General features: G+C 42.5%; 1 protein-coding gene across 1 annotated transcript in view; it reads right to left on the bottom strand.

Annotated features, from left to right (window-relative positions):
- Positions 1-12,583, bottom strand: part of SLC16A2 (solute carrier family 16 member 2) — a 130,177-nt gene that overhangs the window by 5,878 nt on the left and 111,716 nt on the right. Inside the window, exons 2-4 of the mRNA XM_047716201.1 lie at positions 7,901-8,045; positions 3,887-4,337; positions 2,752-2,895 (exon numbers count right to left, since the gene is read on the bottom strand). Of these exons, the coding sequence (XP_047572157.1) occupies positions 2,752-2,895; positions 3,887-4,337; positions 7,901-8,045 (740 nt within the window). The remainder of the gene's footprint in view (positions 1-2,751; positions 2,896-3,886; positions 4,338-7,900; positions 8,046-12,583) is intronic.

The following is a 12,583-nucleotide window of genomic DNA, read 5'->3' on the forward strand; positions in this document are numbered from 1 at the left end:
TCCTGGTTGTGCCATTTGAGGAAATCTCTTTGTTGGAAGATTTTTGAACTTTGTCTAGGCTGTTTTGGGATACCTAGGTGGAATCTAGGAATAAGGATCCTGATATCCCAGCTTCAACTCTAGGAGATTCACGCATAACTCTAAGATAAAATCAGACCCACCTATCAACCAATCCATAATGGTATGGCAGTTAAAAGTTAATACCATTATACAATACAAAGGACCCCATTAACTGATTTTGGTCATCTCAAATTACTACCTATTATATCTAGCTGCCAGTTAACATCCTCCATGAGGCCTTTCCAAGTTTAGAAATTAAAATCCCTCTTTTAACTGAGAATTAGACCTCAAAAATTGGCCAGAAGTGAGGTTGTCCTGCAGGATGTCATTTCTTTCTAACAGTCTGTCCAGGGGCTTGACACCAGATATGTGTCTGTCTTTGCCCAGAGTGGGAACCACAGGGTCTAGTGGACATCTCTACAGAATCTGAAGTTGTCTACACTCCTTTCTTTCCCCAGGTCTATACTCCTGCATCTGACCCAGGGAGAAAGTGAGGCAAATTCCTGTGATGGAATATCTTGAGTAGCTCAGAAAAAGAAGTTTATCCATGTCTTGTGCTCTCTGCCTGAGACATTTGCTAGCAAGATGAGTTTGGACAAGTCTCTTACCCTTTCTAGGCCTCAGTTCCTCAATTTGTAAAATGAGGGAGTTGGACTACAATTGATAAAGATATATTTTAGCTAAAACATTCTAAGATTATTTCATATTACTCTAAGTGGTAAAACTGGGTCAAGTAAGATTGGAAAAGGGGAGAGAAAGTGTTGGGTGTGTAGGGGAAGTGGTCAGCAGAAGCACTGGGCCCTAAGTCTAGTTCTGCTTCTGACTATTTAATGCCTCTACCTCCCTTGGAACTCCCTCTGCACAATAAAAAGCAAAAGCTGTGGGGCGCCTGGGTGGCTCAGTGGGTTAAAGCCTCTGCCTTCGGCTCAGGTCATGATCCCAGGGTCCTGGGATCGAGCCCCACATCGGGCTCTCTGCTCCACAGGGAGCCTGCTTCCTCCTCTCTCTCTCTCTGCCTGCCTCTCTGCCTGCTTGTGATCTCTGTCTGTCAAATAAATAAATAAAATCTTAAAAAAAAAAAAAGCAAAAGCTGCTTGGGCCTTATTTCTCTCCTAGGGACTGTGGTAAGAAATGAGCTATATGGCTAGGCAGGTTTTCCTCAAGATTAAGTCCCGGCCAATTGCTAGTTTACCCTGATTTCCAGCACTGTTAACATCTTGGAGCAGCTGATAATGACAGGCAAGACCAACACGGCTGGCATATGGAAGAGGCTGAAAAAGCCACACATTCTCTTATGCAAAAAGCTACTCAGATAAGGCACTTGCTGATATTTGCCCAGGAATTCAGAATTTCATAACTGGTTTACCTCAATCAGTCTTTTGAGTTGACTCCGGTCAAATCACTTATCTCTGGGACATAAGCTCTGCCATCATCACTTAGAGTAAAGTGGAATATGAGAAAAGTGCTACATATGAATTCACTTTGCCATGACTATCTGTATGAGTCTTTTCCTCCGTTTCTGTATAATGAGAAGTTGGACTAGATGAACCATAGGGCACCCTTTTGCAAATTTAACACAGAGTTAAACACAACAGAAAACTTTAATCATATTCTTGTCTAAGACATCTGAGAGTATTTAGGAGAACACTTGGGGCTGTCAGAAGACAGAGAAATCCCTACTATGTCAGTGCCCCTATTAGGGCCTCTTGGAAGTGCTTTTAGGGCTTTACCAGAAGAGTCAGAACTCAACCAAATTTTTAATGGATTATTTGTGACCACATGTTTTGAGGGGCTGCTGTTTCCCTTCCCAGTGTTCTTCTACACTCATGTACCTTCTGGTAAACCCATCTGCAGGAGCAAAAAGCATGAACAAGGTCAGAAAGGCAATACTGCTGCCAGGTAGACAAAGACAGACAATTTGAACAGTAGTCTCAAGCCAGACCAGAGCATAGTTCACACAGAAAGTGGCCTTTCTAGCATCCAGGTGGCTACTGCCCACAATATGAGGCATTTTGATCCTCACCTGTGAAGTGAGATAGGAAAAGCAAGAACTATTCTTATTGCACAAATGAGGAAAGTGAGGCCCATAGAGGGGAAGTAAGGTTGTATTTTCTGGCACTTTTTTTGGTGTCCATCAGGAAGCTAGAATTTGAGAGCCAATGCCTGGTACAAGTAGCTATGGAAGTATATAAGAAGTGAATGACTTGACCTGGACTTAAAGAAACACTTGGACACAGAATACTACAGATGCCCAAGGCCTTCCAAGTGAGTATGGGGGAGCAAGGAGATAAGTCCTCAATGTAGGCAACACCTAACTCCTGGCCTCAGTGTCCCTATTTTGGATGAAAGAGCCATTATTTTTTTTTGAAAGAGCCATTATTAATAAATGCTTTCTTTGAAAGTGTTCTTAGAGGTTCCATTTACACACTGCTGTCACTGGATCCTCAGTCCATCTTGATGAAGGAGGAAGAACAAGGATGACTGTCTTCATTTGAAAGCAAGGGATACTGAGGCTCAGAGAATTTGATTGACTTTCTCATGTTGAAGAACAAGCTCATGTCAAAGCCGGGGCCCAGGGCACAGTAATGACACAACCTACCAGTCTACCCCAAAGGCTGGGGGTTACCTAGCATCTGTGGTAGGCTGTTCCTCCCCATACCACTAGGGTCAGGGAAGGGTGGTCACACTCACCTGCAAGTAGATCTTCTTAAGTCCAGGAATGGAGTCACTGACACGGCCTGACACAAGACGCCCAAGGCCTGAGGTAGCCCCAATACACACCAAGAGCACCCAGGTCTGCTTGATTTCCAAGAACTCCTCCTCGACATACTTCATCTGAAAAGCAGAGCACCAGGACCCCCAGGAACAGGAGGAAGAAAAGGAGTTGACCAGTTAACTGTTTACATTTCCAAAACCCTCTAAGGCTTACTTTCCTGAACCATGGCAAGAGCTCCCTCCCCTACAACCCCCTCCTTTTTAGCCATAGCTCCAGAATGAGCTTTCTGGCTGCTTCTAATTGCTTAAAAGGCTTCATATGCCTTGGCTCTTCTGATTCTGGGCTTCTGAGCAATAGCTGAGGGGAGTGGGTATCTCCAAGCCTTTTACAAATCCTGGCAGGACAGACTACATACAGCCTTAACAACTAAGAAAATTCAAGGGCTCCCCACAAACCTCCCCATTCCCTGACCCAGAACTGATAGCCTGAGGTAACAGCAGGTCACCAGGGGAGAAGATCCACCAACTCACATAATGCTTCCAGAAGTGTGTTTTAAGAAACATGAGGTCTATGGAAGATAATTACTGGAACTACAACTGACAGTTCTGTGGCAGTAGAATTTGGGTGGAGAATGGTTAAACAAAGCTAAATGAATTTCTTTTACTGCTGGATTTTTGGTACCTTTAAAAGATTGCAACAATATGAAGCTAGAAAGATTGATTATATGTTGTTTCCTGAACAAATCATTTGACCACAAAGACCAGAATTCCATAGAACACACTCTTAGGAAATCCTATCCTTGGGTCATCTAGGCCAGTCTTCCATCCCAATGATTCTTATCTTCTCCTGAAAATCTATCTAGATTTATCAGCTTGGGGAAGCCCTATTGATAAAGCATGGGCTTTCTCCTAAGGGACTCTACCCTTTTCCCATTGAGGTCTTCCCTCAGTCTGTTCTTTCCTGTTCTGGATATCTTCAAATACTCTTTGGTCTCTTTTGCCAAATGTCCCAGCTCTGCCCTTTCATAGTCTCCATCCCTACCCTCTGGACCTCAGGAAGGCTAAAGGCAGCTTCTTGGAGGCAAGGTGGGTCCACCCTAGTATTCCTTACCAGGTGTACATAGGGAACGAAGTAACCAAGGGCAGCAGCAGCAATCCCGAAGGCCCAGATGCGGTAAGTACGTTGGCGGAATACTCGCATGTTGAAATACTTTCTAAGCTGAGACAGAATGCGTTGGCACAGGGTGCGGACACCTCTCTTGTTTGGGGTGTCCTGGGAACTGGGTAGGAGTGGCCGGTAGGTGAGCGAAAGCAGTGTAAGAATAAACATGAAGGTACTCAGCACCTGGAAGGTTTGGGCGAGCTTGATCTTAGCCCCCAGTGTTTTGATGAGAAGAGGAAATGATATGGAGAAGACGCTACTCCCAGCAGACACCACACCATTGGCCAGACCCAGACGGCGTTGGAAGTAGTGGCCCAGAATGACGAGAGATGGCTGAAAGGCGAAGGAACAGCCACAACCAAAGAGAATCCCATAGGTGAAATAACGCAGGCTTAGTGAGCTGTGGGAGAAACACCAAGAGCTATTCTCAGCAGCCTGACCAGCAATCCATCTGCCCTCTCCCATCACCCTCCTGAGACCTGCATAACCCCACCATCAACCCATATCCCCACTTACCACTGACCCTCAGAACAGACAAAGAACAGGACTTTCTTATCCCTATTTTGCAGAGGAGGGAACAGAAACTCAGAGAAGTAATTTACCCAAGGTAGCATAGCTGGGGATCAACAAAGCTTGCACTTGACTCTAGTTCTGCATGACACTAGTTTGAATCATAGTACCCCATCAAAGAGAATTGTTCAAAAGAATGCCAGAACCAACCTATGCAATGGCTAGAAAAGAGGCTACAAGGAGTATGTCAGAGTCTTAGAAAAGTTTCACCCTACTGCTCACCTAGACACCATGGGTAGGCTGGTAGCCAAAGCTTTATCCCAAGTAATAACAAAGGTCTACAAGGAGCAATGATCTTTGAAGGTCAAGATCCTCCATGGAACTCTACTATCTTTCTCTATGCTTAGGGCCATTCATATTTCAGAAAATGGCTGGTAGTTTCCCGAGAAACCTCATCCCCAGCCCTATCCAAGGTCTGGATACCCCTTTCCTCCAGATTTTAGATGATCTCCTTGGGGATCTGAAGAAAGGATTCCCTTTAACTTCCCAGAGCTTAGTTCCTGTTGCTGGACATGGTATGGCTTAGCCTCCCAGAGTATCCTGGCTGCTTGATGGGAAGTGGAGCCTCAAAGAAATTGTGGGCCTGGCAAAGTAAGACAGGTTCCGGCTTAAAACTCTTAAGTTCTTCTGTGGCCATAAGCCTCTGTAACAGGAGGCAAAGTGTCAAAAGAGAAAAGGCCATGGGAAGGTCAGCTTGGCCAGCCATCTGCCCTTAGACAATATTGGCACAACCTAGTGAAGAATTGTGTTTTCTTTTTGAGCCCTCCATGTATTTTGCAATAGTTCTTATCTGACCACTTAATTAACTAATACACTCCATGGTCAGGCAGTTGCTCTCCATAGATGGATCCAGTGGTCATACAGCAAAGGATTAGGCCTCTGCTATAGAGATGATGTGGTGTTAGCACTCATGATTCTAAGACAACTATATCACCTTTTCTTTATTTTTATTTAAGTGTTTATTTAAATTCCAGTTAGTTAACATACAGTGTAATATTAGTTACAGGTGTACAATATAGTGATCCAACATTGCTATACAATACCTGGTGCTCACCCCAGCAAGCATACTCCTTAATCCCCATCACTCATTTAACCAATCCCCCAACCCACTCCTCTGGTAATGATCAGTTTTTCTCTATAGTTAAGAGTCTGTTTTATGATTTGCCTCTCTCCCCCCCCCCCATATTTATCCGTTTTGTTTCTTAAATTTGACATATGACTGAACTCATATGGTATTTTTCTTTCTCTGACTGACTTATTTCACTTAGCATAATACTTTCTAGCTCAGTCAGTATTGTTGCAAATGGCAAGATTGCTTTTCATCTGCTTACAGTCACTGGATATGAGCAAAAGCTTTAGTTTTAAAAGGGTTGCCTCCACTTAGATCACATAGTTAAGCCACTGCTACTCTTCTGTCAGATTTTTTGGGATTGGCCTGGTCTGGGGACCTTGTCTAGGGAGAGGAGTTAGGAAGGTCTAAGGGAGACCTTCAAGGAGAGGTCTCGTGGGGGCAAAGCATGAGATTTAATTCAGGGTGCTGTGTGGTAGATTATTTCTGGTGGGGCCTCAAGACAGGAAGCCCCTGCATATGCTTGCCATGGCTTCCTCAGCCCTGCCTACATTCTGTTCCATCTCATGCCATCTAAAGGAACTCAGACCCCTGATTCAGACAACAAAAAGGATGACTTATAGCTCTAGCCACAAGCAGAACCATTTTTTCACTGGACATGAAGCCATCCAGAAAGTTTCTTGGTTCTAAAGATGTTCTTACAGAAAAGGCAAAAGGGATAGGGAAGGGTTTAGGGGCCGGAGAACAGAACACCTACTCCATTGTGCCTAAAGAAGAGTGCCAGAAAAAAATACATCTGAGCTCCTTCCCCTTCTGTAACTGAGCTGATGTGTACTAGAAGAGAAATGGGATCCGTATGTTGCTAATTTGTTTATACTTTACTCTGCTCAGCATTGAAAAACAGGGCTCTGCTGTGTAGTGCTGAGACTGGATCCACTTTTGAGGCCTAGCTCCTTCCCTCAAGGGACCAGTCACTAGCTTTCTTAGAGCAAATGAGGCCAACCACCAAAGGGATCCTGAAAGGGATCCTGAGAGGGGTTGCTGCCATACGAAGGTTGAGCACATTCCAAGCAGGGCATGGTTTTCCCCTCCACTGTCCCAGCTGGATGGGACCAAGCCAATAAATCATTGTAGGCCATATCCAAGCTCTGCTGGAGGGTAGGCTGGGTAGCCAGAAATACTCAAGTCCTAAAGAAAGCTGGCTCCCTCTCACAGGGCCCAATTGTGTGAATGATAACAGAACCCAGTTATCATTCTCCACTGTTAGTGGAAACATAGGCCTAGAGAGTATAACCATAGTCCTTCTCTGGTGAGCCAAGATCAGAAAGCAAGTCCCTGACAAGTTAGCCATGTCTCTAGGCCAGCATTCTCATACACCAGCCCAGGCAGATTGGAAGTGGGAGGTATAATAACTTCCAAAGTGTCTTTAGCAGAAAGTCAACAGACTTCTTCATCTTCCTCAGGCCACGGTGGAGGGTTTTTATATCTCTTTTTCTCTGCAGACATACTTCAGTGTTGGCAGAAAGAAACCAGAGAATGAATTTATAACCTGCTTCTTGCCTGAAACTACCAAGTTTTGACAGTAGGACCAACTGGACCAGAGTTTGAGGTTAGCCTAGGCCTAGCTGGGTAGCTGGGTGCCAGGTCTGGAGCCCTAGTGGGGGATGCTGCTAAACATCCCTTCTCATTCCCAAGACATGATTTTTTTTTCTTTCCCAAATTATCCATACACTAGCAGCCAGAAATATCTGGAAAGGAGCCAGAAATGCTAAATGGCCTTCTGGCCAGCTGACTTCTTTTTTCAATATAAGATTCCCTCAGGAATCCTGTAAGGTAGATGTTTCACATGGATTCACTCCAGAAGCTCATTCCTAGGAAGGCAAGCGAGGTCATGAGTTGTGTGGCATATTGAAGGGGAATAAAATGGCAGAGCTGGAAGAGAACTGAAAAGACCATCTAGTCTAATCCCCTCATGTTATAGATATAGGTACTGAGGCCCAGATAGGGGAATGGTACTCATCATTGGCCATAGCCATTTACTGTCCAAAACTGGAGTTAGGCCCAGCTTTATGGACTTCCAAGTTTAGCCTTCTCCCACCACTTTGGAACTCTTCAGTCCTCTTTGGGGATATTGTATACCAATGTGTCCTGGAAAACCTACTTAGATGAATCTCATTGGACAATGGTTCTCAGGAGCAGGGTTTTTGAGGACCCTACATGGACAGGGCCACAGTGGATTCTGCAATGGGAAGTGTCCCTAGATGATGTTCAGAAAGAAGCCAACCTTCAGCCTTGGGCAAATGGCCAGCAACTCCTAGCCTTACCTGGTAAAGGAGCTGGTATGGAGGCCTATGAAAGCGACAGCAGCCCCTGCAGTTGCTGTGATTCGGCAGCCCAAACGATCAGTGAATATACTCACAATGGGAGAACAGAAGAAGATCATGCCCATTGAGAGTGCTCCTACCCATGCTGCAGAGAAAAGAAGCACAAAGACAACTTAGCTTAATGTGATACAGTTGGTATCTCAGTTCTTCTTCTCTGGCCTTTCACAGGGGACATTGCATTGGCCTCACTGTCATCCTGCTAGTCCCTAATGGTCAGAGAGGTTAGGTGGCTTCCATAGTACTTGTAGCGGAGCAATGTGAGAACCAGTAGTTTAGTTAATAAGCACACCTAGAGCTACAGAGCTGGGATACGGAACTTTTAGAGATCAAGTCTATGATGGGATCTTCTAGCTACTCACCACATGGGTATACAACATTTCTCAGCTACTTTGGCTGTTTGGTATGACCATATGACTGAATTCTGACCAATAGTATGTGTGTTAAAGTAATACACACCACTTCCAGGCCAGGACCATAAGAAACTCCCATGAGATTTCTGCTTTCCTGTGAGCTACAACTATAAGTGACCTTGCAAGCCATGTATTAAGACTGGTAGAACTACCATCAGTTCTGTCTGGGCCCCTAGGTAACTACATGAAGCAAATTTCACTTTCCAATCTGGAACCCCTTCCCTGAACACTGCATAAAAAATAAATTTCTTTTTTTTTTAATTTAAATTCATCTAGTTAACACATAGTGTATTATTAGTTTCAGAGGTAGAGTTTAGTGATTCATCAGTTGCATATAATGCCCAGTGCTTATTGCATAAAGTGCCTTCCTTAATGCCCATCACCCAGTTACCCCATGCCCCTACCCACCTCCCCTCCAGCAACCCTCACTTTGTTTCCAATAATTAGGAGTCTTTCAAGCTTCTTGTCCTTTAAGTCACTGAATTTTTAAGGGCCCTTCGTTACAGCAGTTAAACCAACATAAACTAAAAGAGATTCCTCCACTATCGTTTTACTCATAAAGAAACAGGTCCAGAAATGTGAAGGGACTTACCAAAGATCACACAGCAAGTTAGTGGCAGAGCTGGGACTCAAACCCAACTCTTCTTATTCCTAGTCCAAAGTTCACTGTATTATGTCTTCTATTTGGATGAATGAAGCTTTCCATAATTGAAGGTGTGCAAGCAGATGCTAGATATAAAACAGGGGATTCAAGAATCGGGGTCAGATTTGGACTAGCCAACACTTTAGGCCCTTCCAGGCATGCTAAGCCAGATTTATAGTCTTAAGCATGTTCTACCTGGCTTCAGGGCCAAGGAGCACGGGAGCTAATTAAGCCTTCAGGAGCTAGTGTAAAGCTTGTGTTGGCCATTTGAACAGTTTTGTAAAGATATAAAGACTAAAGAGCAGGGAAGTCCACAGACAAAAGGACTCCCAGAATTGTATGAGGACACAAGGCAGATTTAGGAGCCACCCAGAGATTTCTAAGGGCACTTCACAAGAGGTCATGCAACCCTCATGCTGAAATCCTTCATCAGGGCCTATGTTTGGCAAATCCCAGACTCTAAACTCAAATAAGAAGAGTTTTTCTTGTTTATAAAAGTTCTTAAGTGGGATGCCTCTGTAGCTCAGTTGGTTAAGCAGCTGCCTCCGGCTTGGGTCATGGTCCTGGGATCCAGCTCCATGTCAGGCTCCTTGCTCAGTGGGGAGCCTGCTTTTCCCTCTCCCTCTGCCTGCTCCTCTGCCTGTTTGTGCACTCTCTCTCTCTCTAATTAAAAAAAAAAAGTTCTTAAGTGTCCATAACAATCTTCACCAGGGAGAAAGAGATTTACCCTTTTACTGAGATTCTTCCAGCCCATTTCCCTTTGTTTACCCCTCAGAAAGAAAGCTCAATTTTTTTTTTCTTTGAAAGCTGTTATCAAGTTTCTTATTAGGCCTCTTTTCTAGGCAAAATAATATTAGTTTCCTTAACTTTTTTTTCTCAGCTTTAATTTCTAATTCAGTAATTACTTTCAGAGCTCTCCTCTGAACATGTTCCACGTCTCCATATCATCAAAAAGCATTCACTGAGTATCACCTGAGCAAGGTACCAGGCCAGCTTCTGGCTCTCTTCAATTGTGGAACCCCAAGTTGGTCAGAGGAGGGCAGTCTGAGTTGGGTCAAGGCTAGTCCACCATCTGTGCCTCTTATCTCAGCGTCTAACAGGTTGCTCAGATCCCCACTGGGAATCTCTGCTTTGCTGGGAACCAACTTGAGCCCCAGCTGCCTGGCTTCAAGAGTACTAGCCTGGCACAGCAGGAAACCTGAACTTTCTCATCACAATTTTACCTCTTACTATAAAATTTCACCTCTTATCAGCCATGGGACCTTGAGCAAGTCACACAGCACTTCTCTAATCCTGTTTTCTTATCTGTAAAATGGGGATTAAAATTCCTGATGTGACTTCCTCTAAATTTTCTTTTAAATAATAATCAGATGTAACCATATTTAAGAGAGCTTTATAAATACCAATAGTCACACTATATACAAAAATTAATACAAATGGATCATAGGCTTAAATGTAAAACTTAAAACTAAAAAACTTACTGAAAAAGGTATAGATGAAAAATCTTTCTGACCTTTAGGTAGGCAAAGATTTCACAGAAATTAACAAAAAGGATGATCCATAAAAGAAAAACATTGATACATTAGACTTAATCAAAATTTAAAATTTCTCCCTTTCATAAAATACTGTTGTCAGAGCAAAAAAGCAAGCCGCAGGGTGGGAAAAATATTTACAACATGCACACATCTGATAAAAGAGACTAGTATCCAGAACACAAGTGTTAGTATGTTGACTCTCATAACTCAGTAAGTCATAACTAACACAAGTGTTAGTATGTTGAGTCTCATAACTCAGTAAGAATAAAGCAAGCAATCCAGTTTAAAACATGGGCGAAAGATTTGAACAGACATTACACACACACGCACACACACACACACACACACACTACGAATGACAATTCAGCATATGAAAATATGCTCAATAGCATTCAAGAACTGCGTATTAAAGCCACAGTGAGATAACCCTACATACCCACTAAAAAGGTTTTTAAGAAATTGCAATGCCTACTACTGGAGAGGATGCAGAGGAACTGGAAATGTCATACACTGCTGGTGGGAATACAAAATGTTATATCTACTTTAGAAAACAGTTTGGCAGATTCTTATAAAGTTCAATGTACAATTACCACATGATCTTGAAATCCCACTCCTAGGTATTTACTAAAGATAAATGAAAACTTATGTTACACAAAAACCTATACCTAGATGTTCATAGCAGCTTTTTTGTTGTTGTTGTTGTTTTGCTTTTGTTCTTGTTTTTTTTTTTTAATTTTATTTAAATTTAGGTAGTTAACATACAGTGAAATACTGGCTTCTGGAATAGAATTCATAATTCATCATTATATACAATACCCGGTGCTCATCATAACACGTGCCCTCCTTAATACTCAGTACCCATCTAGCCCATCCCAACCCACCTCCCTCTGTCAACCTTCAGTTCGTTCTCTGTCATTAAAAAAAGACATCCAGATGGCTAACAGACATGAAAAACTGCTCAACATCACTCAGCAGGGAAATACAAATCAAAACCACCATAAGACACCATCTCACACCTGTCAGGATGGCTAAAATTAGCAACACAAGACACAACAGGTGTTGGCAAGGACGCAGAGAAAGGGGAATACTTTTGCACTGTTGATGGGAATGCAAACTGGAGCAGCCACTCTGGAGAACAGTATGGAGTTTCCTCAAAAAGTTAAAAATATATCTACCCTAATATCCATCAATTGCACTACTAGGTATTTACCCAAAGGACACAAAAATACAAATTCAAAGGGACATATGCACCCTAATGTTTATGGCAGCATTATCTACAATAGCCAAAAAATGGAGAGAGCCCAAATATCCATTGAGTGATGAATGGATAAAGAAGATGTAACATATATGTACAATGGAATATTACTCAGCAGCCTTTTTTTATAACTGCCAAAACTTGACAATAACTGAAGAAGAGTGTCCTAGAGGTAGCATCAAGGCAATTGTAAATGTGCATAATGAAATTCTATTTTCTAATATCAGTGAAGATGATATTTGGAAGATCCTTAAAAATAACTTAAGTCCATTCAGTAGGTACACTGAAAGAATAGTGGGATGTGATTTGTCATAGAATATTTTATTTTAAGTTAATAATATCATCACTGAAGTCTGGGGTTAAAGGTTAGGGTAAGTTTCATAAGATGAAAGATGTATATCTAATCCTGTTATTTGGGTGAGTTTTGACCAATAGTGAAATTTGTAATCTCCTCTTATTAAAGCTAACATAATTTTATTTTAACATAAAGATGTTACCTAGATGATGACTATAAAAATTTTTCATAGCTATGCATCCCAAATTCAACAATAGAATTAAGATTTTACTTTTGTGTACTTTTTCATGATGAGGACATTTGTTTTCTTAATATTTTTCTATACATTGACCATTTTGTTTTGTGATTTAAATGTTTTTTTTTAAGATTTTATTTATTTATTTGACAGGGAGAGATCACGAGTAGGCGGAGAGGCAGGCAGAGAGAGAGAAGGAAGCAGGCTCCCCAGTGAGCAGAGAGCCCGATGCGGGGCTCCACCCCAGGAC

The sequence above is a fragment of the Lutra lutra genome, chromosome X (assembly GCF_902655055.1).
Source record: "Lutra lutra chromosome X, mLutLut1.2, whole genome shotgun sequence".
Classification (NCBI taxonomy): domain Eukaryota; kingdom Metazoa; phylum Chordata; class Mammalia; order Carnivora; family Mustelidae; genus Lutra; species Lutra lutra.